Source organism: Alternaria postmessia (genome assembly GCF_024291825.1).
Source record: "Alternaria postmessia strain BMP 2775 chromosome Unknown scaffold_167, whole genome shotgun sequence".
In the NCBI taxonomy this organism is placed as follows: Eukaryota; Fungi; Ascomycota; class Dothideomycetes; order Pleosporales; family Pleosporaceae; genus Alternaria; species Alternaria postmessia.
This window is the reverse complement of record NW_026260240.1, coordinates 1-25,594: the sequence shown is the minus strand read 5'-3', so window position 1 is coordinate 25,594 and position 25,594 is coordinate 1. Positions and strand designations below refer to the sequence as shown.

Genomic DNA, 25,594 nt, shown 5'->3' with positions numbered 1-25,594 from the left:
GCAGCATAGATGAGCACAGAATCTAGCTATCATTCTGTAGGCTCGATGATCAAGGCTGGCGACATCCATCGTGATCGCTGAGCGTTTTTGGGAGTCACATGTATGAAATAAGCTACTTTTGTTCTTTGCAAGATCCACAGAGAGATCTATAGGCCGAACTGAAGGTCCGTAACAGGCATGCTCGCCCAAGCCAAGGCATGAGCAGATGGAATTGAATGACACTAGAGAGGCGATACATCGAATTCGTATTAGGAAATGAGTAACCGGTTGGAGATAATAAGCGTATGTGATGCGATATGTTCAGGGGTACTAAGCGCGAGATGAATGTACACCTTTAGGTGGTGAAGCGAATGCTTAGACTTCTTTTGAGACTGATTTAACACAACAAAGATATGATATTCTGTACTCAAAGAGCGAGACTACTCAAAAGAAAAGTGGCAAGGATATGGAACAAGCCTAATGGCATGATACGAAGGTGGTAATGTCTCAATACCCAAGAGTTTTAGACAAAGACCCACTCAGATAGCAAGATCAGGATGAGCTGCCAATGCCTCCTCGAACATCGACACGAGTTTCTTCTCCTTGACCTCATTCCTTGGCTTGATGTCGAACACAAAAACCTCCGGTCGAGTGATGAGCAAGTCTGTCCACTCGAATGTGTGTACAGGGATGTCTGCATTTTGTTAGTACGAAGCTGATATGCCACAGAGCGCGATACGTACCGATACCAATCTTGTTCTTCTTCTTTGTGACATCAAATGCCCAGGCCAAGGAACCCATGATGGTGACCAACTGGTAGTCTACAATCTCCATGCCGAGACAGTTGCGACGACCATAACCAAAAACGTGATGGTTGATGACGTTGGGATACTTTGTAAGGGGTTCCTTGTAGGTAGGGTACTTCGGGTTCAGGTACCGATCAGGGTTGAATTCCTCTGGGTTGGGGTACATGGACTCATCACTTCGACGCGCCCACTCGGTGGGGTGAATTAGCGCACCTTTGGGAATGAAGTATCCGTCGTACACATCGTCCCTCTCGGCCTCGTGGGGTACACCAGTGGGGACTGGGGGCCTCCAGCGGATTAGCTCTTTGCCGATCGCCCTTAGTACCGGGAGCTTCGGTGCGTCGGCCCATGTGGGCAGACAGTCGGGGCCGCAGACTTCGTCAATCTCTTGTTGTAGTCGCTTTTGCCATTGAGGGTAGTGGCACATGGCGAGGAAGTATGTCTGGATGGGCGAGGACATAGGCAGCGATGCTGTGATCGCAAGCATACCAACTGCGAATGCACCTTCCTTGTCGTCCGGAACGCCGCTGGGGAACTTCAAACGCGTCTGCTCCTTGAGGAACGTGCGAGACCAAGAGTGTCCATCCATACCAGCGTTCATCTTGGCTTTGACAGCTTGCATCGCACCAACCCAGAATTCTCTTTGTTTATCGTGGCGGGCCTTCTCTCTCCAGTACCATGGGTTGATAGCATTCGGCAACTTCTGGACCACGGGAAATCTGTTCGGTAATTGACCCGCTGGAGAGATGGCCGAGAGTAGACCGGCGGAGCTCTGGTTCAGACCGCGACTCAGGGTAGGGTCTTCCCATGCGAGACGAGCGCTCACTCGATGGGTGAACTCTTCAGCCAAATCAGGGTAATTACGGTTGTCCTTCATCAACATGTACATCATCCGCGTGATCTCCAGATGTGTGAATCCAAACATATCGAAGTTGTAGGTCTCAGCGAGACATTGGTGAGCGAACTTGCGGTGTCTCGTAAGTGCCTCATTGTTGTCCAGAAGGGGGAGATATTCCGCGTCGACTTTGGCGCCTGGAATATTGGGTGTAGGCGCACGGTTCGAGTAGTGTGCTCCACGCTTTGCAAGAATATCTTGGGCCATCTTCTCGCTGTTAATGCGGATATGGGTCACTCCGAAGAGAGTGAACTGGTAGATTGGGCCATATTGTTCATGCTGCGCAAGCGTTAGCTGGGCCATGGATAGAACTGGATAACGTCATACCCATTCAGCAAACTTCTTGTAGACATGCTGAGAAGGAAACTTGTGGATAGGTCCGATCCATGGCAAACCTTCATGTCAATGTTAGCAAGTCTGCCAGCATTGGGCTAGAAGAACTAACCTTTCGGACCCGGCAGTGGTTTGTAGTTGCCCTTCTTTGGGTCGTTCCTCAGAAGGCGAACGGCAAAAACAAGAATGGCACCGATGATACTAAAGGCAATGCTAGGGACGAAGAGAGAAAGCATAGCCTGTGAGGCTGATTGAACACTCGCTTGTATCATGATTGCCAAAGTCAAACGAAAGACAACTTGATGAGGTAGTGAACTGATACGAATCTGTGGTCAGTCCAGAGCGCTTTTAACTATCATGCTCTTCTGCTCCAGGCCCTCCAGTCAACTTCACTATGGTACCAACTCCGGATTGGCATCTCTCTATCGAACACATCCTCTCGGACCGTTCCCGGCGTCTTGCCTCCAGGCATGTCAGCCATACCGCGACCCGTTTGGCGCACAACTTGCATCCATGTTCGCGATGCCCGGAAGCTCGTCCTAACGGTGCTGCAACTACCGACGACCGATCGGATACATCAAACGATGGTGGAGAGCCGTAATACAGTCAGGCGCGGAGTTGCCGTATGTCGTGGTAGTTTCATTTCATAGTCGCCGTGATGGTGGTCAGGGGTTGGGGATCAATGTGCCGCTTCCAAGTTCGGCTCAAGTAGGCTAGATCGACACGTGCGACCCCCGCGCTACCAGTCTTGGCCAACTCCAAAGCTCGCAACCTCGGGATGCCTTACACTTTCCATCGACCTGCAGCACGATGCATCAGCTCTCAGCTCCCGTATATCGACATCAGCACCTTCATTCCCTCGATGATTCGGATATCTACTAGATCGTAATCTATAATGGTCACCAATGGTTCGCTTCTGATGAGAGCGCGGTACTCCGCCGGCCAGTCAGCAGTAGCATCGCCGAGCACCATTCCAAGAATGGAGAGCGCGATCGTGAAGTACCATACTGACGGACATCCGTCTTACCCTGGTTCCAGACTGCACATAGACTTATTCGCGTGGCGCGTACTTCCATGTCTTGAAATACGACCCAGGCACGGGAGAGTAGGCAAATGCAAGCTGCGTATTGCCCTGACAGTTAACCCGGTACCCACTCCACTGGTGTTGAGAACGGTTGCCTGCATGAACTGCGCATGATAGGTTGCATTAGTGTAAGACCTAGGTCTAAGACACTATCAGTGGCTCAAGCTTCGAGGCAGAATATGGCTCGAGTCTGTCACTACGGCCCTTCTTTGCCATGGATGTTTCGGAAATGGCTTCGTGGAGGCGTCGTGGCTGAGGAGTTGGTCCTCTATCGTCTCAATACCTATTATTGCCATCTCTAGGAGATGGCCCGAAGGACGGCCTGAGCTGGAGTCGTGAACAGCTTATAAACCAGATGGACCACGTTGTGTAGTGGTACTATCGTTGCTTCATCCATCCTTGTTACACCTGCATTGCATTGCTAGCGGCTAGTTGTACCATTCCATCGTTATGGCATTCTTGGCATCATTCGTTCTGGTCGCATCTGTCCTTACACAACAGGCAGTTGCAGTCACCTCACAACAGATCCTAACCGACCTGTCATCCACTCTTTCTACCGGATCGGAAGTCGTTGCTACCACCGATGCTTCTTACCCAACCGATTTTACGCAACGTTGGAGCATCTACTCTAAAGCTGAACCAGCTTACACCGTTGCTGCCAAACCTGCGACAGCGGGAGACGTACAGAAGATCTTGCAGTATGCGTCCAAGAACAAGGTCTCTCTCTTGGCAACAGGCGGTGGCCACGGTTACACTACCACTCTTGGTGGTCTAAAGAATGCACTCAATGTTGATTTGAGTAACTTTAAGAAGGTTGAAGTTGACGCTTCCGCCAACACCATGGTCATTGGAGCGGCTACTACGTTTGCTGATATGTACGATCCCCTGTATGCGGCTGGCAAGATGATGCGTAAGTCCCCGATTGGTCTGAAAGGCCCCCACGTGTACTGACAGAACCTCCAGCATCCGGTGGGTCTTCCACACCAAGTATCATCGGCGTCACCTTGGGTGGGGGTATTGGACCCTTGACCGGCGAACACGGACTTCTAATTGACTCCTTGCTCTCCGTGGAAATGGTAACCGGATCAGGCCAAATTCTAACGGCGTCGGCTACTGAGAACTCCGACCTCTTCTGGGGCATGCGAGGTGCAGGCGTCAACTTCGGCGTGGTCACATCAGCGACCTATCGCATCTACGACACCATCAACAATGGTATGGTTTACAACGCCGATATGTCGTTCGACGCGGAGAAGAACGCCACTATCTTTCAAATTCTGCAGACTTATCAGGGAAGTCAGGATGACAAGCTTGCCATATCGATCTCTTCTTCTCTGAGGAACAATGTCCCCTCAATCGATCTTAGTGCGATTTACTTCGGCAACAAGGAGCAGGGCGATGCCGCTATCAAGGCTTTCATCGATCAGAAGCCAAGGGCTAGCAACATCACCGTTGTGCCCTACAACCAGCTGGTGTACGTTGCTAACTTCGGAGGCGACGTGTTCGCTCGCCAGAAGGGTGTCCGAGCCGACATGTGGGGTTACCAACTCAACACCCTCACTGTGTCTACGCTGGTTGACACATACACCAAATACATCAACTTCCTTCTCGCCAATCCCGATGTCAGTAATGCTTTCTGGCTTCTAGAGAAATTTGGTCTTGGCGTTACCGCGACTATCAGCGATGACTCGACTGCCTACGCTTGGCGCAAGTCAGTGTCGTACGGCTTCTTTGAATTCAACCTGCCAGAGGGCGTCACCGCTGCGCAGACGAACACGGTGGACACTTTCGTGAAGAAGCTTCGTGATGACATGATGACTGCATGTGGAAACCCGGAGGGTAATGTTTTCCCCAACTATGCTCGTGGTATCGAGAAGCCTGAACAGGTTTACGGCAAGGCGAAGTTGCCGAGGCTCCGAATTCTCAAGAAGAAGTACGATCCAAAGGGTCTGTTCAACCATTACAACTCTTTCGCTTAATCACTTCTCGCGTTGCATTCTTGGCTAGGTAGCTATCTCGGTTTGTCTTTTCTTTGGCGGCGCCGTCGACTTTTCCGCGTATACTGACTTACGTACCTCTTCTTACCATATACAATATTATCTTCATCATCATTGAACTTCTGCGTCTTGATTTGCTGCGTGATGAAGACTGTAGTCGAATGACCTGCGATATCCTTATCTTTTCCATCATCGCACCCACTCACTAGCTACCTAGGTATCGCCAACTTCAAAGTTTCCATGATGCTGAGACGAGAACATTAGACGTAGCGCTGTGTCTAGGGCGCTCACCCACATAAAATTTCCCACGACACCACAAATCGTGGGCAGAAATTAGCTTACCAGCGTTCTTGAACTTGCGCAGGTCAAACGAAGCAGAAGCAGAAGCAGGACGCATGATACATAGATAATAAGTCACTATTCGAGTCTTGATCAAAAGAAAAGTCAATGTATGATTGCTATAACGCTCAAACTTCGTCTCGGTAAGAAATCAACCTCCAAGACATGTAGCAAATGAAGAAAGTCATAGCACTATACTAACAAAGAGAAACACCACTTTTCAACTTCTGCAACGTCAACTTTGCGCACATCTAACAAAACTCTTCCTCTGCCAGCATTCTTTCCCCCTACCCCCGATGTAAGATCGCCATCTCGCTTTACAAACATCTCTGCCTGATCACCCCCAGCTGATACTCGCCCACACATCTAAGCCAAGAGAGCAACAGCGTGAACAGCAACGAATCCAGCGTAAAGAACAATCCTAACACGGTTCAAGTACCCCCAGTAAGCGATCTTGTCGTGATCCTACACCAAACATTAGCAACCACTTTCGCAAGTACAGGGAAAAGAGAAACTTACCCTCGCAGTCTGCATACCCTTGCCCTTCTCCGGAAGATCCGCGTAATGCAAATCCTGCTGGTTCTTGAACTTCTCAATAAGAACATCATTGAGCGGGTTCATGTAGTGCAGCGTGAATGGGAAGATCAGGAAAGCAAGCACACTACCGACGCCGTACAGGATTGTGGGCGTTGCCAACAACCCTGAGCGTTGGGAAGAGCCATATGTCATGATGGCGGAGAGGATCAAGTTGGATCCTGATAGAGAGGTCGCAGGAATCTGCGCAGAGCGGAACTGCGTGTGCCATTGGCGAATGGCAAGAATGGGGGAGGGCGACTCAAGAATGGAGGGAATTGAGATGGTGGACAGAGCCGTGTTCATTCCCAGGAGGAAAGTGGCTTGGAGAAGGGTGCCGAGCTGAAGGTGTTGGAAAGTGAGCATATTGGCGGGTTTGAAAGTTTATCGGGAAAAAGGTGGGTTTGAAAGAGGGGTGGTAAAACTCAAGTGATATTGAGATAGAGATCAAAAGGCGAGAAGATGGATGACTGATGATGATGGTGATTCAATTGTCGTGGTGGCTAAAGGACGTTTATATCTCATCCCAACGCACATCGTCTTCTGCATTTACTTCAACACCAAGTCTTCCATTCGATACCAAGACCACCGAGATGTTTCCTCTCGCTCCGTTCATCCCGCGCATCGCATTTACAAGTCGGCTCTCCATCCATCGGTACCCATCCTCAGCATCGGAGCTCCCGCATACCAGCATTCACCATCGACGTCGGAGTCGTGACCACCGACCGGTGGACCGCGTGGTCAGTAAGCATTAAGAAGGATTAAGCCTCAGTAAGGCTGCCCTGACACGAGACCCGCTATTTGCGGCTGAGGCTGATGATCGGTCCTTCCCTGCAAGGGCGGACGGACAAAACCTTGTTCCAAATAGAGCCAATGGCAGGTGGCCTAACACCGTGCATAGGGCACGCTAACCGTTTCTGTGTTTTCGACGGACCTCCGACAAACACGAGGCTAGCATCCGTATCGAGGACTCAATCAGCAAGAAAGTTAAGGACAATAGGAACTGCGCGCTGTCAATCGACGCAGTACCGGACACCGAGTCTGACTAATCCGTGACTGTTTTGTTTGCTCTTGACGTCAATGTCGTTGAACGTGCGCCCTACTTGTTATCGTATTTCTTCCACCAAGTTCTCGATTGCTGCTTGCCTGACTAAACTCACACTCACGATCGAATCTCACCACACCTTATCAATCCTCTCGGTCTGTGCGAAACACGCTCAGCTCGCCAACTAGCTTAGTTGCATACGCAAAGGCATACGAATCAGATTCCCAAATCATCCACACGCAGAAGCAGCCATGTCATCTTTTCCCGCATTCCTCAAATCGCAACTCCTCTACACGCCCAAAGTCCCCGAATCCACAACCTTCACCGGCAAAACGGTTATAGTAACCGGCGCAAACACCGGGCTTGGACAAGAGGCAGCTCGCCACTTCGTGCGCTGCGGCGCCTCAACCGTGATTATCGCTTGCCGAACACGGTCGAAAGGCGAAGCCGCTCTACGTGACATTGAAGCCAGCACTAAGCGAACCGGTGTTCTGCAAGTGTGGGAACTGGATTTGTCCTCCTACGCTAGCGTGAAAGCTTTTGCGAAGAAGTGCGAGAGTCTGCCTTGTATCGATATCGTGCTCGAAAATGCAGGTATCGCACAAGGCAAGTTCAATGTTCTGGAGGGACATGAGGCGCATATTACCGTGAATGTCATTTCGACATTTATGCTCGCGCTGCTTTTGCTGCCTATTCTGCGCCGATCCGCGGAAATCCACAAGACCAAGCCGTATCTTACAATTGTTACGTCTGAGGTGCACCACTGGACGCAGTTTCCGCAGAAGAACGCTGAGAGTATCTTCGCGGAGCTGGACGACGAGAAGAAGGCAGATATGGCAGATCGGTATAATGTCTCCAAGTTAATGGAAATCTTGCTCATTCGACACATGACCCAGGTCTTGATCAAAGACAAGAAGAAGTACCCCGTGGTCATCAACTGCGTTACTCCTGGTCTTTGCAAGTCTGAGTTGGTCAAGGACATGGGTTTGGCACCAGTGGTGTTCAAAAAGCTGTTGGGTCGACCGCTGGAGGTTGGCAGTCGGTTGCTGGTGAATGCGACTGCACTGCCCGACAGCCAGGGCGAATATATCATTGACGACCATGTCTCCGAGCCGTCACCACTGGCGAGGAGTGCTGAGGGTGCCGAGCTTGGTAAGAGGATCTGGAAGGAGTTGAGCGAGATTCTGGAAAAAGCCAGTCCTGGTATTACCAAGAACTTGTAGGGTAGATTTTTCGGCGATGTTTTCCTTCCGGTCTTTCCTTGTCTTTGGTTTGTGGGTGACAAATACGAAATCCCTATTTCTACCAAATACTTTTGAATAATGTAGCCTAGTGGCATCTGCTGGAGTTCGTCTTGACCGCTCGAACTTATAAAGACAGTGTTTACCTTTAGAACAAGTACTAGGAATGGTATATGAACAGTTTGTAAAGCGCCGGTTGGTGATGTTTCCGAATGACATCCCTCATTTCCTTTTGGTTCTAATAAACCAAATTCCCAATACCTGATATAATTCCAGACCTGATATAGAACGCCGGCACCGGATCAGTGTGATCATGACCTCCATCTATCTAAGAAGTACCTAGCCTTCTCAAGAACATTACGTGAACAATGTGTAGGGTGTGTTTCCAACTTGCTGATACAGTATTGCAAGCTGTTGTTGCCTTCCAGAATGGGCAGCCGTCTCTTATCGCCAAGGGTGACGACCGGTGTACCGGTAGTCGTGTTAAGGAAGCACTCTTCCTCAGCGGGCAACAAGGCGTCAATGCAGACTTCGAGCGATTGGGCGCATGCCGAAGAAGGCCGTTCCAAAGATCGGAGTGACCAGCACGACATGGCGGCACGGTATAAAGCTACCGGCCACCAGGTCGGTCGCGCATCCTTTGGTAACCCGTCGATCAGTCGGAATATTTGCCCGGCATGGAACAAAACATAGCTCTCCCCTTCAGGATAGCGTGCCCACCGCCACATCTCCGCACGGGCCGCGTCCGAAGCGGGTGGCATTTCCTTGGCACATTTCTCAATCTCGGGGATGCTAGTAAAAACATTCAAGCTAACCAGATGGAGCATAATCATGCTCACAAAGTCAGTGGAGTGTACCTGGCCCTTGTCATCTTCGACAGCAGCGGTTTTGGAGCGCCGAGTTAGAAGCGTTCCCAAATCTTGGAGCAAATCCTGCGTCTCCTGCAAACGACCCAAAATCTTGATCTTGGAAAGGACGCGATATCGGTTGGACGGCTCATCGGTATCGAAAATTCGCAAGAGTTGCTGCTGCTCAAGCACCATGGCTTGCAATGGATGGAGGAGAAGACGAAGGTGATGCAGAGGTAAATCATCACCCATTCGGCCCTGGAGGAAACTTCGGAAGAGGCCGTTGAGCGATGGAGTCATATGACCAGAGCGAGCTCCATTGGCACCTTGTTGTTGCTGTTGTTCCAGCCAAGCACCGAATTTCGCGGGATTGCAGGGGCCCGACCTGGTCCCATTCGCGCCAGAGTGCTCGAGCCAAGCGCTATACGACTGGGCATGCCATAGGTCGTTATCTTGCGGCAAGGGGACTTGCAAGTCATTAACTGAGAGTATTGGTGGAAGGTCGTGCAATAAGCTGATCTCGAGATCTACGTAGACCCACGCGTACGCGTGTCTAGAAGATGTTAGCGAAACGTCCCCATGGGGAAACAAATGGGTCCTACCGGTTGCGCTGCTCCAGTTCTTTCCATCTTTCCCAAAGTTCCATTCCGTCGGATTTCGGGTTATGCAGGGTCTGTTCGGGTTGCAGAACGCCGGAATTCTTCAGCATCTGCGTATGTTAGAGCCTATTTGCAGTGATATGTAACATGAATCCCTTACACTCAAATATTGACCTCGTTTCGACATAGCGTACGAAGCAAAAGAGTCTTTACCACTTCGTGCACAAAGCGTTAGTAACTGCAGTGCAATACCTCCAATCATCGGCTGCGATATGCTTCGGTTCTCAAGAACATCATCCAACGCGATCCTGCATACTTCTATCAAGCCGTTCGCGAGTATGTGAGATTCGGAATGGTCCGTGAGCATGGCGCCTTGCGCAATCAGAAGAATTATCAGCAGTATGCCAACATCTGCCGTATCAATTTGGAGGATATCTTGGATGTTGACAACGGAAGAGCCAGCAAGACCTAGATAGGGTTGGATGGAGTCGATGCGACTTGCGTAGGTTTCAATAAAGTGCATAAGTACATGGGACGGTGGCAGTACTACGATGCGTCCAAAGAGGCCTTGGCTTGGTGTTGTAGGTGAGTAGCGGCTTTGTAGTGCACGTTGCAGCAATACTTGAACGGTCGCGACGATGCGGTCGCGTGCATCGTGTGAGAGGGTCTGACTGGAATCGCTGTTGCTACCTGGGAGTCCGTGCCACGCGTCAGGCTGAGCGAGCAGCTCCACCAACTCCGCAAGTACATCATCCGGTGTTGCAGGTCTATCTGTAGGCTTCTTTTGAGGGTAGCGTTTTGGACTAAACGGGGTTTGCATCCCAGGTGGCGGGCTAGCGGGAACGCTTTTTGTCGTCCGGGGCGTTGTATCTGGTGGCGTCGGTGGCTGATTCGAGACATGTGGCATATGGTGTTGTTGGAATATCTGGCCGCCCGCTGCATGTGGTGAAAACTGGGGATCGCTTCCGTGCATATCCATAGATTGCATGGAGGTGAAGAGGTTGTTGGATGTACTCGTATCCATGGCATCGCTATTGGAAGGCGCACCGGGATATGAGAAGCCCATGAAATCATCGTAGCCGCCCAGATCCAGAGGTCCTTGAGGTAAATTCGTATTGAACGCAAACATATCGTTATTCTGCGACTGGTTTTCAGGTACCATGTAGCCGGTAAACTGCTCCATGCCTGGGACATGGCTGCCATCGGAGCTGATGGTGCTGGTCGGCTCTGCTGAAGTCTGGTTCAGATTTCGTGCCGACGACTTTCGAGGAGCTCGCGGCCGGCGCGAGGTACAACGTGGCTGGCAAACATATCCTCTTGCAACACATTGCGAGCATGGTACCTGTTGTTGTGTTAGGTGTCGTGCTGGGGGCCTAAGGCGCGTGGCTTTGGGGTACTCACCTTGCGGTCGCAACGTGCCTTGGATATGGCACATCTTGTGCATGCGATCAAAGCGGCGTTGCTCATTGGAATGGCAGTCGTGATTGATGGCGCAGTCGACGTACCGATGACTGATGTAGGATGAGGATGCTGGGGCTTAAGGCTATGTGCGGCGGGTTAGGCCGCTGCGGCCAGGTTCAGGCGATAAGACAAAGCGGGGCAAGGATCCCTGGGGAGGTAAACTTCGACGCATGTCTCGCACCGCGAATTCCTAGATTGCCGTTCCAGCCTCACCGGCACCCTGCGCTGCTGGCGTAGTTGTGTATAGTGGACGCTATGTCAGCGACGGAGACTAGGTGGACCTGTGTAACTAAGCACTTGCCGGATCGGTATTACATTATGTAAGCGGGGCTCACCAGTCAGCATTATACCCATGACGCGAGTGGACTGTGCCTGAGTAATGTCGGGTCATTCCACTTCACCATACTACTTTCTGCCGTGGGATGACTTGGAGAGTTGCGAAGCAGTCGCATACACGAGCCATTACGTGCTATGAGACTGTTAGCTGCTTAGATCGGTCCCCGAAATCCGCCCTTTTGTGCCGCCATTGTGATAAGCGGCTCTAGACGTAGTGAGATTCGCTTTTGCACTTAGTGGCTGAGGAATTATCGCAAGGACAGACGAAATCGGCTCTCCCGGGGAAGCGACTTCAGGTCGGGCCTACATGCTGCAGCCACACCAACCGCAGCAGTATCCGAAACATAAGGCGTCACACTCGATACGCGGCTGCTTAACGACATATGGCAATCGTCTTTATCTTCAGCATGAGCCCCGCTTCTTCTAGGCTACCTTTGCAAGTTTGTATACCACCGGGTAACTATAGATGCAAGCATGTGAACGTGCTCGTACGGCGACCACTGGAATTAGGAAAAGATCCGAAAGTAAGTTTGCACCGCCTGCCAAGAGAGTTTGGAATTTGGCCATAGTTGAGCTGAGGTACTATTCTTGTAAATGCCATCTTGTATAGCATGGCATCCCACGAAAACAGCCTCGAGATACCCCAACGTATCGATAGGTGGGATATGACTAATGAGCCGGACGATTTTTCGGTGTAGCGAGCATTCGAACAGGTGGATCAGGCCTGTCCGTTCCAAGGCGAGGGCCGTTCGCCTGGTGCGGAGCATGAAAGGACCGGTGGATTACTGGGCGCACTACTGGCCCCAGCTTTCCGCTTGTGGTCGGGGATCGCCTGCCTTGACATACTGCCGGTTCCTCGCAGTGTGACGTCTTATCCGATCCTAGATAATGGTTTCACGTGGTTTCCAAACGGTGATTCCCGGTAAGGATCCAAGGCTGTGTCAAAATGCCCCATGGGGTCGGTATCTTTCGCTTGATGATGTTTTGGTACTTCGGCCGGGTCGGTTGTCTACCTGGGGAGACGATCAGCGACGACCACTCGGAGAGTCGCATACATCATACCATGTAATCTTCGGCGAGTCCCTTGATCCCCCTTCAAGACCTTTCATAGCTGATCCTATACTGTCACCACGCCTGCATGATTGCAACCTATCCGCAATCTATTCAATGCTTGCGTAGCATGCTAACCGTTGTGTGATAGCCGTTTTTGTGAAATGTAACAAGGTACACCGGCGCAATCCTGCGGATCTTCCTCGGTTGACAATCCACGAGCGCAGGTCTAGCAGGAACGGGGCTGGCGCAGTATCTCCACCCGAGCAATTCATTCCTGATTATAGCAACGTTCAGGCCAGTAGACACCTGGTCCTGGTAGCCAACGAGACACGATGGATTGTGATTGGACCTCGGAGAAGGAAGGAAACGTAGGGTTCCGATGCCAGTGAGCTGTTAACCAGCTCAACGCATCAACGGCGATCAACACGTTGCGGTACTTGCGGCCGAGTCGCAAAGCTTTGCCAATGGGCGTTAGCACGTTGAAACGTGCCGGTGCAAAGACACAGCTGCTGGGAAGAAGGTGCGATCTAGCTTGGATGAGGGTATCCCCGGTTGTCGGTGATGGCTCACTTGTCTCGAGACGAATTTCCTGTTTGCAACCAGTACTCATATCAGGATCCATATATGCCGACCTAACCTTTGGAATGAGAGGTTGCTGGGCGACTGTGGTAGTTGAGCTCCCTGCCAAATTTAGCTGTAAAGAGGTTCACCCTTAAAAGACTGACCAAAACTTTCTTGGCTAGGTGACATGTCGAACGATTTTTTGATTGTCGTTCATTCTGGATGCAGGGACAGCTCCAGATCCTCATGCGTTTCATGGGCTAAGGCAGGGACTAGATACGCGACGCTCTATACCACGAAGCACAACTAGTTTCACCCATGAGTCGTTAGTTGTGCGCAAGGTTTTGATCTGTACGAGCCGTTCCTGGTCCATGGATGATGGTCAAATTAAACGTGCGACATTCGACGCATGTTTACGCGCGTTATGTTGAGAAGCGTTTCTAGGTTGTTCCTGGAAGGGTCATTGGAGAACCGCATGATGAAAACAGCGCAGTGTAGACTCGTCCGAAACGCACAGCCGGTGGCACTTTTGACGTGAACGCTACAGTAGCAGGAACGCCCGAAATTCGGCCCGGGCCTTTGTAGTGATATCAAATCGGCCGACTAAACCCAGCACGCAGCGCCTTGGAAGTAAGGCCCAGCCTGAACACGGTGATTTGCGTTCGAGAAGCCTCATGCGGTGGTATGGAGCCGAACGGGTGTCTCCATGTTGGAGGTGATCTAGTCGTTCAGGTGGAGTCGCAGAAGAAAGCACGTTGACCAGTACTGGCAAGTGGTGGATCATTCGCGCCAAGGCTTCCGGTACCGCCCAATTGCGCCGTTAAGACATATCAACATTTGTTGTTTATCAGAGAGTCGAGACCTAGCGATTGTTCAGCAGGGTTGCAGCGGCGACTGTTGTCAAAGGTCATTACATTCTTCCATGTTCATCGTTTAGTCAACGCCTCCCATCTAGATCCGTTTTGTCGTGCTGCTAAAGTACATGATGTAGGGTAATCGAGAAGCGGAGAGCCGGGATATGTCCAACACAATTATTTTACAAAGAAGGCTTCTTGGAATCCACCCCGGAGATATTCGCCTCTTCTTCGGGTTCATTGGGTTTCGTTAATCTACTCGAGAACACGCGTAACCAGACCAGTAGCAACAGTTCGGCCACCCTCACGCATGTTGAAGCGCTGACCGGTCTCTAGAACGTGGGGCTGGTGGAGTTCGCAGACCATCTCGACGTTGTCACCGGGCATAACTAGCTTGTCGTGCGCATCCTCGGTACCCTCTGGGAAGTGAAGTGCGCAGGATTCATCGGCAGTTCGGATGAACATTTGCGGCCTGTAGTTCTCGCCGAAGCCGGTGTGACGACCACCCTCCTCTTTGCTTAGAACGTACATGGAGACAAGGAACTTCTTGTGAGCCTTGACTTGTCCGGGAACGGAAACAACCATACCGCGGCGAACGTCATCACGCTTGACACCACGGAGGAGAAGACCGGAGTTATCACCCGCGCGCGACTCCTCGCACGACTTCTTGAAGGTCTCAATATCAGTGACCTTGGTCTTGATTGGCGCGGTGCCCTTGCCGACAAGCTCGACTTCAGCGTCACGCTTCAAGATACCGCGCTCGACACGGCCCGAAACGACGGTACCACGTCCAGCAATCGAGAAGACATCCTCAACAGCCATGAGGAAAGGCTTCTCGGTCTCACGCTGAGGAGTGGGGATCCATGAGTCGACAGCATCCATCAGCTCGTCGACCTTGGTAACACCGATCTCGGGCTGGCGGCCCTCGATGGCGCATAGAGCGGAACCCATGATGATGGGTGTCTCGTCGCCCTCGAAGCCGTAGCTGGTGAGCAACTCACGCATCTCCATCTCGACGAGTTCCAACATCTCCGGGTCCTCGACAGCATCGACCTTGTTGACGAAGACAACGATCTTCTGAACACCAACCTGACGGGCGAGCAGCAAGTGCTCACGGGTCTGGGGCATCTGACCATCTGAAGCAGCAACGACGATGATAGCACCGTCCATGTTGGCAGCTCCTGTAATCATGTTCTTGATGTAATCGGCGTGACCGGGGCAGTCGACGTGGGCATAGTGGCGGTTGTCGGTCTGGTACTCGATGTGGGCGGTCGAGATGGTGATACCACGCTTTCGCTCCTCGGGAGCCTTGTCGATGGAACCGTAGTCGAGGTACTTGGCGTAGCCCTTCTCTGCTTGTCGCTTGGTGATGGCGGCTGTGAGGGTAGTCTATAACGTGTTAGTCGTGATGATGGCGGAGATGTGGGGTGAGCGGCGATGCACCTTTCCGTGGTCAACGTGGCCAATGGTACCTAGAAACCATTAGTATAGTCATAGGCAAGCAGATTCGACGAGGCATACCAATGTTGACGTGGGGCTTGTCTCGAGTGAAGGCGGCGTAGTTCCGTACACCGTTCATCCACCTGCTGGTGCCCTGCGCGCCCAAAGCATTTTGCACTGGGGAGACACCACGCTGGTACTGGAGAGCAGAGCGCGTAGTGCGCAGGAAAACTCTGGAAAAGCTCGACATGATTGACCCGATCACACGATGCAGAAGGAACGAAGGGATGCGATTGCTTGAGATGGCGATGATATCTGGAGATGGCGAGGCTCAAATCATTTTCTTAGCGCGAAATGGTAGCGCATCGTCCAATCATGTGAGGGGGAGATCCGAGCTCGACAACTTTGAGAAAGAGCGATGGAGCATTGCGGGCGGAAGACATTTGCCGGTAAATATATGTCAACTTTCAGACTGATATCTTCTCGGGCTTCCCACGTGCTCTCCCTCTGCTAGAACAGATCAATTGACGACTTGGTTGTCCTGTAGCCGTCTTGCGCGACTACCCGAGGTTCGTCGGCAGAAGCTGTGAAAGTTGCATCATCGTCGCGCATTCATCTACACACGCACACATGTCTCTCCGCACATTAACAAGAACGCCGCTGAGCAGCGTCTCGCGGATAAGCACGACAAAAGCCATGCCATTGCGCGCAAAGATCACAAATCCAGCCTGGATGAGCGGGTCAAGGAAGGTACAGCCGCCCCTCCAGCCCACTATACGCGACCAGACCTGACAATTATACAGTACGCCACACCCACCGCAGACCTTCTCAAAGCGCAGCAAGACGATGACCCCGATGATGTCATCTTCACCAACAACTACGGCGTACGCAGCATCGAGCTCAACCGGCCGAAGAAGCTGAACTCGCTCAATGGCTCCATGGCCCGCAAGATCATACCGAGGTTACAAGAGTGGGCAAAGTCGGAACTGGCGGGCGTCGTTATAATCAAGGGCAACGGCCGCGCTTTCTGCGCGGGAGGAGACGTCGCTGCCCTGGCAAAGTGGAACAAGGAAGGAGCAAAAGGACAACAGATGAGCTCAGACTACTTTGGATTGGAATACAAGCTAGATCACCTCATCGCAACATACACAAAGCCCTATGTCGCCTTCATGGACGGCATCACAATGGGCGGCGGTGTTGGACTCTCGATACACGCACCCTTCCGAATCGCGACCGAGAACACCCTCTTCGCCATGCCCGAAACGACCATCGGCTTCTTTCCAGACGTCGGCGCATCCTTCTTCCTTCCTCGAATGGAAGGCGCTCTCGGCACGTATCTCGCCCTCACATCTGAGCAGCTCAAGGGCGTGGACGCTTTCTACCACGGCATCGCAACCCACTACGTTCACTCCTCCACTCTCCAGCAACTCGAGGCGCGTCTCGCCGAACTACAATTCCCCGACTACATGGATCTCAACAAGCGCTTCAAGATCATCAACGCTACAATTGAAGAGTTCAGCACTGGCCTTCCCGCCGAGCGACCACACATCTCGGGCGAACTGCGCAAGGTCATCGACACCGTCTTCCATGACGACCAGCCGGGTATCAGCAACATTATGGAATCGCTTGAGCAGGTCAAGACTGGGCACAACGATCCGGAGATCCAGAAGTGGGCCGACAAGACTATTCAGACTATCAACAGCCGGTCGCCAATCTCTGTCTCTGTAGCTCTCCGTCAGATGCGCATCGGCCGCCAATGGTCCATCGCCCAAACCTTCCAGAAAGAATACGACATCGCCTCCCGCTTCATGGCTCACCCCGATTTCGTCGAGGGCGTAACAGCACGTCTGGTAGAGCGCAAGAAGGAGCGTCCAAACTGGAAACCCAACACTCTGCAGGACGTTAAGAACAACGATGTGGATGCTTTCTTTGCTGGAAGTGAAGGAGCGCCATTGCCTCTGATTAGCGAGACAGATTACAAAGAGTACCCGCACGCGTGGATTGGACTGCCGAAGGAGGGAGAGATTCTGAGAGAAGCCAGTGGACAGAAGAGAGAGGATGTTGTTGCTAAGCTATTGGAGAAGTATGAGGGAAAGCAGGGCGTGAGGGAAAAGATTGCGGAAGTATTGGAGAGGTATGGATAGTATGGTAAAAGCATAGCTATCGACCCTGCGTTTTTGAGAGCAGTGTGTATATGAATCCTCACATCTCGAATGGATATCGTGTTTGTTGCCACACGTCTGAACTTCGAGAACTTTGAATCGCTTCTTCTCCTAGTCTTTCCTTCTCTCCTATCTTCATCCTTCCAGCCACCTTTTCAAAAGCGAAGTCTGAAACCGTTTTGGCGCCACGATCACTATTGGACTTTTTACGAACGCAAACCTATCCTGAATCGTCGTCGTTTTTCATGCTTCCAACAGTATAATAATCCTTCTATGGTTAGTCGTGATACATGATAAGTTTTTCTTCGTACTTTTTCTATCTAGCATATCACTATCGAATATAGGTTTTCTGTCGGAGCGATGAAACTTCCACCTTGCGCGTTACTCTCTACAGCTAGATACTCTAATAGGCTTGGTCGCTGGTACCTATCATGCCATTATCGCTGATTGAAGAGTCAGAGTATCTTCCTATCATAGTAAAGGCCACACGCGCTTGCTCATATCTTCCGGCTCTCGATCTTCCGCTCAACTTTCACGACTCTCCACAGGACCTTAAACGCAAGCTCCGTAAAACTTTCGACGCAAGCTCTAACAGCGCTATGATCGAGTACTCTCACTATTCTTCACTATACCTCAACTAATATGAGAATCCAACACCATGAGTTCCGGGAAACAGTGAGAGCAGCAGGAGAACGCACATAGAGAAGCAGAACCCGCGCAAGACACGTCCTCTTCTAAACAATCAGCATCTGACAGGAGTGCGCAGAATTCTGCGTAGCACACTTCAAATCGCCCTGTAAATTCGATACTGGTCAAAAAACGTCCTCTAACCTCTGCCAGTCTCATCAAAAGATTCCCAACTAGAGTCGCCATGAGGAAGCAATCAAAGAACCAATACAAATTCTATGACACGTTGAGATATACTGACCGCCTATTAGACGTAATCACTAGCGAGATCCGAACAACAAATGCGGAAGCGCTCAAGATCTACTACAGCTGCTAAAGAGATGTGATCAGATTCATATGTACATAAGAATAGGGAGGGATTGTAGGATGGACTATTGTTGGCCTATTCCGCAGCGGGACATCAGACAACTGTCACGAATGACCGGCCACTATTTTGATCCGATTGCCTGACGCAGACGATGCGTTCTAGGAAGTGGAAGGGCAACAAAGCGTTGTCAACATAGCCGGCAACGCTTTATCTATTGAGACCATGTACTTAACCGCATTGGAGATCGGAGGCGAAGACGAAGTCGATGTACATATGCGGGCGTGTGAGGTGGCACTCAATATGGGAGCTTCCACCGACACCGCGATTGTGAACAGAGGCGGTAAGACTTTGGATGAATTGATTGACTCGACAGGCCGGAAAAGAAAACGCAAAGGTCTGGGAAACTGCTACTGCCATGTCGTGGTAGATTCAACGCAAGGTAAGCCAAGCTACGAAAGCTCAAGAAGGAAGCAGACATGAGACAAAAAGAGTGCTAAGCAACGGTGTCGGAACAGTATGCAAGATTGTTCGAAGACCACTCATGTGTCGTCAAATTTAAGAAGAAAGCATTTGCCAGATCATCCAAGAGTTGCAGAGTATCATTGACGATGAACCGTCCCAGATCTCATGTGCAAGTCTACAAGTTCGAACTGCTAGGAGGAACTTGCAACGGTCACCAGAAATAGTCTCACCATGCTGGCTCATGGATATGCGATCAAGAGCGCATTCTTGGACACACATGCCAGGACCAATACCACAAACATGACGTACGCCCACGGCCTTCCTCAGTGATACAAGAAGATCGGTAACACCTTTGTCGCTGCTGCCGTCGTTGTAGCTCATTGATCCATACCCATAGCTTCAAGAGAGTTGTACACGTTGCAAATTTCTGGACCCTAGAACTTACGTTGCTCATATGAAAGGCGTCGTGCGGCCAGATACCACGACGGAGTTGGTTAATGTGTCTCCGGCTGGCTCTTTCGCTAACCTCCAAAGCTGCGGGATGTTAATGCTTCGTTTTGCTATTCATGGCGTTCACATCTTTGCGAAATTGTAGCCACACCAACCCAGGATTGGGTGTTCGGAATCGTCCTCGATATCAAGGCTTCGAGCTTGACATTTATCCATCCGGGAAAGTGAAATCGACGTATCAAATCGCCATAATGGCATGCGTCGTCACGACTCACGTCAACCGCGCAGAATGCCAAGTGCTGTATCAGTATTACTTTTCCCATATCCCCACTCACGATCGCTACACCTCCCTCGCAATCACCTCTCCGACGCCAAGCAACATGTGCTGTTCGAAGGACCAGAGCCAAGCTCAGCCCACAGAACACCACCAACAACGCCCAACGGTCTCGTACTCGGCCGCTACTTCCATATCCGGCGAACCCGCACCGAGAATGTTGCATGCGCGGGTCGCCTCGCAGGTCAACGTCGCTCCACGGATCCGGGATTTGGGTGGTCATCGGCCCATCTCCGCATCTGGTGGCGTTTGTCTGTGGCGCTCAACAACTCAGCTGAAGGGAAAAGCTTGGCTTGCACGTCTAGCTTGCGTTTGTACTTGGATGAACGCTGTAGATGAAGATGCTAAGCTGGATGGTAGTATTGGAGGCTTGGATCTGATGGATGTCACTTGGGTTGAGGGGGTGAGGGGTACGGCAAGGCTGAGATAAGGTTGTTGGGTTTTGGAGGAGAGGGCACGAAGTGGGGCAAGGACGGAGGATTGCTGTGGAAAGAGCGTAGGGACGGCCACTACCTCATATGGTAAGTAATTTTAGCAGAGACGATACAGCAGTTCAGCATATAGCAATATGTTCGTGACATGAGATGGAAGGGTATTCACATATTAGATTGGTAGAAATGAAGCATTTTGTTGAGCCTAACATTACATCCAACACATCCGTAGAGGTGTGCACCAGCCCATTGTCGAGCATTATTGCATTAAACATCAAACATTGAAAAGTATTTACTGGTCCTTACTTTCCCAATCAAGCGACTAGAACAGCCCCAGACCAAGGCCCGCAGCTCCGAGGAGTAAACCTGCGATATGCCCTGTTGGCAAGGCACCACCTCCAGTGTACTCAGACATTGAACTCTGAGAAACAGATGAGCTGCCTTCCGAAGTAGTAGTCGAGCGCGTAGACGTGCGGCTTGATACCAGGATCGAGGAGAGAGGCGCAGAAGAGGGAGCTTCCAATGAGGAAGAAGGTTCGACGACGGTCGATGGTTCAGGAACCGTTGATGGTTCGGGGGGTGGAGGCGAGGCAGACGACGAGGGAATGGGAGATGGCGATGGACCTTCAGATGCGGAGTCAGCAATACTGCTTGACGGAGGCGCGATACTTGTCGGTGGGAGCGCAACGCTGGATGGTGGGACAACAGTACTAGATGGCAATGGCGCTTGGCTACTAGGTGGTGGTGCCACGCTCGATGGAGGTGGTGGCGAGCTGCTAGGAACTGGAATTGCGCTGGAAGAAGGAGGTGGAGGGGGTAGCCTACTTGAAGTTGGGGGAGGTGGTGGCGGCACTGAACTTGGGGGAGCAGCACTGCTCGTTGGTGCTGTGCTTGTAGTGGCTGGAGCTTCAGAAGATGGCAAAACCTGGGACTGTGCTGTCGGCTTTTTAACAGTTGCTGTAAAGAGGGCTTCTTGGCTTATTAAAGCAGTGGTAGTCCCAAGTGGAGATTGAACGGCGGTCGCAAAACCCCCGTCACCGGACGCTGGATCACATGCATCTGGACCAATAGTCTGGCCAAGCTGAGCAGTGATGGTTGGCTGTTGGTTCAGATAGTCGACTACCGTCGGCGCTACGAATGCTGTATTAGGAACCTCGCTCAAGGGCACAATAAGGGAAGCGTAGTTCGTAGGTGCTGGCAATGTCAACGTGTCGGTTTCAGTAACGCAAGCCGACCCTACCGCCTCAACCTCAAGATGGCTGAATGTTTCGTAGGCCAGGTACGTTGTAGGGTAAGTCAGGGGCACGCCAGAGTACTCCCAAGTAATTGTAGTGGGTGTTTGAGGCGGTAGTGGGTTGGTGACAAGGGAAGAGCTGACATCCTGTTGCGCATCATTTGTGTAGATCTCGAGAGTGACAGTTGGTATGAACGTAGTACTAGTCACAACCGTTCCAGGATACTCTAGTATGGTCGCGGTAACACTGATCTGACATTCGCTAGAGCAAGAGATAGATGCAGGCGTCGTGGAGGATGAGCTCGGGGTCAACGTCTGCACAATTGTCGTAGGCTGAACTTGAGTGGTAACGAATGACTGGGTAATCAGGATAGTAGAGACCGATATCGTTGCAGGTAAGGTTACAGTAGATACCGAGGTCGAGCCTGGAAGGGAGATAGTGCTCAAAACTGTCGATCCCGGTAAGGTGACAGTTGCTAGTTGGGTACTTGTCGAAACACTTCCCGGCAACTGGCTGATCACCGTAGAAGTGACAGCAGGTAGAGTTATCGTCGAGAGAATAGTGCTGGCTGGTAGCTGGCTAGTCACGATGGAGGTTTCTCCAGGCAGCTGGATCATGGAAGTGACTACGTCACCCGGGAGCGTTACTGTCGAGACCACGGTGCTCGCGGGAAGTTGGGTAGTTATCACAGATGTAGTTCCGGGAAGTTGGACAGTCGATGTCGTGACCTCGCCAGGCAGCGTCAGTGTCGAAACTACGGTACTCGCGGGAAGTTGAGTCGTGACCACGGAAGTAGTTCCTGGAAGCTGAATTGTGGAAGTGACAACATCGCCTGGTAGCGTCAAGGTAGAAACTACAGTACTCGCAGGAAGCTGAGTGGTTATAACGGATGTAGTGCCCGGAAGCTGTACGGTGGTGGTTGTGATGTCGCCAGGTAGAGTGATGGTAGAAAGCACAGTACTTGCAGGGAGCTGCGTCGTGAACGTTGTCGTACTTCCGGGAAGAGTCAAAGTCGTGGTAGTAATCTGACCTGGCTGTGTAAATGTCTCTATTACGGTCTCAGGAGGCGAGACGCTGACAGAAGTCACTGTGACCTGCGGGAAAGTGAGAGTCGACACGATCGTTGATACTACCGTGCTAGGCGGGAGCTGAGTTGTGATTGTTGAAGTCTCACCCTCGAGGGTGGTCGTAGTCACGATGACTTGTGGTGGCAGGGTCAGAGTGCTGAGTGAAGTGGACACCTCGGTTACTGTCTGAGTAAGAGTATCCGTCTCTTCAACTGTCGTGGTAACGGTGTCGGTCTCTTCGACGGTCTGCGTAGGGCCTGGAGTTGTGAGGGTGAAAGTTCGATCAGATGTCAAAACCACAGTTGTTGGCAGAGTCTGCGTGAACGTAGTCGTGATCAACACTTCAGAGGTGACTGTCTCGGTACTAGTGATTGTGGTACCAGATTGAGTAAAAGTAGTCACAATGAACTCTGTCGTTGTCGAAGTTGACACTGAAGTAGATATACTAGTTGTGAGAGAGGTTGTCGTTATGCTGATCCTCTCTGTTGTCGTTGTCGGCTGGAAACTGATGATGGTCTCGATTGGTCCAGGTACTGATACCGTCTCGACAGGCCCAGGCACTGATACTGTCTGTACTGGACCAGGGATTGAAACTGTCTGCACTGTAGTCTCTGTTGGGCCTGGAATTGACACAGTCGGTCCAGGAACAGTCTGCGTCACGGAAATGTAGTCAGTCAGGGTAAGCGTTGCCGTGACTGTAGAGACGACTGTCTCTGTTGTGACAGAAGTGGTTCCCGGTAGTGTCAGCGTACTAGTCTCGGTGAGTGTAGTAGAGTAAGTGGTGACAGAGGTGTAGGTAGACGTAGAGATGCTGACCGTAGTAGAAACGTCAGTCTGCGTGGTGGTGTCGGTTTTCGTGGTGGTGTCACTCTTCGTGGTGATGTCGGTTTCCGTTGTAGTATCGGTCTTTGTGGTAGTATCAGTTTCCGTTTTAGTTTTGTAGTCTGTAGTCGTTGTGTAACTGATTTCGGTAGTTGGGACCAGCTGTAAGCATGTTAGTGGACTCAAGCGACTTGCGGTTGGACAGAGAGGCGGCAGGTGGAATGATTGGAACAAGCAAGCGACACCATGGCATGTGATCGGGATGGGTAGAGCGCCAACAAGCCAAAAGAAATTCCTGGAGACTACTTACTGTGACCACTGTCGAAGTCAGTGTCAGCGTTGTGAGCTGAGTTATAGTGTTGTTTATTGTTGTCGTGGGCCCCGTAACGGTTTCATGCTCGGTCTAGTTTGTCAGTGATGACCTGGAATCATTGCGAGAAGGGAAAGTACCTTTGTGATGGTGGAGTTGTTCACCTGAGTCACGGTCACGGGGGGCTTAACAGGGCAAGATGCTGACTCAGTAAGAGTTTTGGTCTTTCTCAGTCAGTATGTGTTCAAGTACAACTCAAGGGCAAACATACCTTTGTAGTAGTCATGGGAGGTGGGTTTGCGCAGTATCCAGGAGAAGTGACCGTAATATAACCAGACTTGGTAGTTGTGACAGTTATCGTCTTGGGGGGAGTGTTGTACCCATCAGATTTGGTGACTTCCTTCGTAGAAGTGACAGTGATTGTCTTTGGTGGGGAAGGATTGTTTCCGGCAGATTTGGTGACTTCCTTCGTAGACGTGACTGTGACAGTTACAGGATAGCCGCCACCGTATCCCTGCGACGAGGTGACAGTCTGGGTTTTGGTGACCGGCTTTGGGCATGTCTGAGGTGATGTGACAGTAACTTTGATAGTAGAGGTGGAAGGCTTTCCATATTCGTATATCGTGCTTGTGGTCTTGCAAGTGCTGCCCTGGCCATAACCTCCACCTTGCGCCTGGAAGGTCTCCTCAGCAGCTTCCGCTGAAGACGAGGGCGGTGATGGCGTGGCTTGAGCACCCAGAACTGTACTGTTATATTGTCCGCGAGCTGACCCGGTCAAAGCCAGAAAGAGAGGCCAATAAGTGCGCATCTTGAAGCGACAGACTGCTACGCCGGTTGAACGAATGACACACGGCTTGGAGCTGGATAAGTAAGTTAGACACGTGATGGGGTTTTAGAGGGATTGAAGCGCTATATAAACAGAACAAAGTCCATGCTCTCGCGACAAAATGGATGTAGTGTTGTTCGCGAGGAGATGCCTTCGTCTCCAATTGAAATAGTACAAAGATCAAGAACAACAAGAATGGGGTACCAAAGGGAGCATCACATACCTTGCGACGGAAGATGGGCTGGAGGCTCGGGAAGGGGAAGGAAGTAGGCAGGAACGGGTAACTATAAAACGATGACGAAGCTAACAACCGGCCTGCATATGACGGCAGCATCTGGGCATACGAATTCTTTGGCGAGGCTGGGATTACTCGAGCTTCGACAGTAATCCTGTTCACTAGGGTGTGTACACACAAGGCCGGAAGCAGAACAACCAAGCCGAAGGCATAGATCTACCTGACCGCTTGCCGTTCAAGAACGCCCGGGCTTGGTCGCAGCATCGAAGTTAAACTAGATTGCCTAGGCCTTTTTTAAGCAATACAGCCGGCACGACTCAATGGTGAGAGGTTGCCACCAAAGCCAGAGCCGCAGAATAAGACCACAAATGTCTTGGTGGATACCCGAGAGGTAGTGTCGCATCCGATCCACATGATGACAATGGCCGGAAGGCCGTAGGTAAGGCGGGACGTTATCTTACCCAGAGGTCTGGAGCAAAGTTGAGAATCCCATCCATGGTGGTCCCATCCATGGCGATTGCTGACATGGATACATGTGAGGCCGCATAAAGCTAGCAAGCTCCCTCGTATAGGCTAGTGTCCTGCAGCCCATAATCACCAGCGATAGGCTCTGGCGCCAAACAAAATCCTAGTGAAGGCAGTGTAATGGGGGCCGAAATGAAGAGTATGCTGGAAGTAGAAGGGCGGCCCTTACACTGATCCAGAGTTGCTATCAGTCAATCAGTCAGTTGTCAGTTCATCTTTGCGGTTCAAACTGTCAGTCTGGAGGTAGTGAACTGACCTGATTGACTGCCAAGACATTTTTTAGAATCGCGAACTGAGACT

The 25,594-nt window shown here is 51.2% G+C and overlaps 9 protein-coding genes across 9 annotated transcripts; 4 read left to right on the top strand and 5 right to left on the bottom strand.

Moving 5' to 3' along the window:
* Positions 1-518: 518 nt before the first annotated feature.
* On the bottom strand, positions 519-2,285 carry J4E82_011126 (uncharacterized protein; the record flags this gene model as incomplete). The annotated part of the gene is made up of 4 exons (XM_051737335.1): positions 519-673; positions 723-1,959; positions 2,008-2,075; positions 2,126-2,285. 4 exons carry the CDS (start codon positions 2,283-2,285, stop codon positions 519-521), a joined length of 1,620 nt encoding a protein of 539 aa, XP_051582909.1.
* A 1,262-nt stretch (positions 2,286-3,547) lies between these two features.
* On the top strand, positions 3,548-5,073 carry J4E82_011125 (uncharacterized protein; the record flags this gene model as incomplete). The annotated part of the gene is made up of 2 exons (XM_051737334.1): positions 3,548-4,007; positions 4,061-5,073. The coding sequence occupies 2 exons, from the start codon at positions 3,548-3,550 to the stop codon at positions 5,071-5,073; spliced, it is 1,473 nt and encodes a 490-aa protein (XP_051582908.1).
* Positions 5,074-5,796: 723 nt separating this feature from the next.
* Positions 5,797-6,369, bottom strand: J4E82_011124 (uncharacterized protein; the record flags this gene model as incomplete). The annotated part of the gene is made up of 2 exons (XM_051737333.1): positions 5,797-5,895; positions 5,950-6,369. The coding sequence occupies 2 exons, from the start codon at positions 6,367-6,369 to the stop codon at positions 5,797-5,799; spliced, it is 519 nt and encodes a 172-aa protein (XP_051582907.1).
* Positions 6,370-7,299: 930 nt separating this feature from the next.
* Positions 7,300-8,271, top strand: J4E82_011123 (uncharacterized protein; the record flags this gene model as incomplete). Its single annotated transcript, XM_051737332.1, has 1 exon — positions 7,300-8,271. The coding sequence occupies one exon, from the start codon at positions 7,300-7,302 to the stop codon at positions 8,269-8,271; it is 972 nt and encodes a 323-aa protein (XP_051582906.1).
* Positions 8,272-8,600: 329 nt separating this feature from the next.
* J4E82_011122 (uncharacterized protein) lies at positions 8,601-11,203 on the bottom strand (the record flags this gene model as incomplete). The annotated part of the gene is made up of 4 exons (XM_051737331.1): positions 8,601-9,690; positions 9,740-9,846; positions 9,897-11,078; positions 11,138-11,203. The coding sequence occupies 4 exons, from the start codon at positions 11,201-11,203 to the stop codon at positions 8,601-8,603; spliced, it is 2,445 nt and encodes an 814-aa protein (XP_051582905.1).
* A 3,053-nt stretch (positions 11,204-14,256) lies between these two features.
* Positions 14,257-15,691, bottom strand: TUF1 (translation elongation factor Tu; the record flags this gene model as incomplete). Its single annotated transcript, XM_051737330.1, has 3 exons — positions 14,257-15,390; positions 15,445-15,473; positions 15,523-15,691. The coding sequence occupies 3 exons, from the start codon at positions 15,689-15,691 to the stop codon at positions 14,257-14,259; spliced, it is 1,332 nt and encodes a 443-aa protein (XP_051582904.1).
* A 380-nt stretch (positions 15,692-16,071) lies between these two features.
* J4E82_011120 (uncharacterized protein) lies at positions 16,072-17,585 on the top strand (the record flags this gene model as incomplete). The annotated part of the gene is made up of 2 exons (XM_051737329.1): positions 16,072-16,191; positions 16,245-17,585. 2 exons carry the CDS (start codon positions 16,072-16,074, stop codon positions 17,583-17,585), a joined length of 1,461 nt encoding a protein of 486 aa, XP_051582903.1.
* A 3,062-nt stretch (positions 17,586-20,647) lies between these two features.
* Positions 20,648-21,287, top strand: J4E82_011119 (uncharacterized protein; the record flags this gene model as incomplete). Its single annotated transcript, XM_051737328.1, has 2 exons — positions 20,648-20,654; positions 20,707-21,287. 2 exons carry the CDS (start codon positions 20,648-20,650, stop codon positions 21,285-21,287), a joined length of 588 nt encoding a protein of 195 aa, XP_051582902.1.
* An 852-nt stretch (positions 21,288-22,139) lies between these two features.
* J4E82_011118 (uncharacterized protein) lies at positions 22,140-24,516 on the bottom strand (the record flags this gene model as incomplete). Its single annotated transcript, XM_051737327.1, has 3 exons — positions 22,140-22,315; positions 22,504-23,560; positions 23,980-24,516. 3 exons carry the CDS (start codon positions 24,514-24,516, stop codon positions 22,140-22,142), a joined length of 1,770 nt encoding a protein of 589 aa, XP_051582901.1.
* Positions 24,517-25,594: the final 1,078 nt, after the last annotated feature.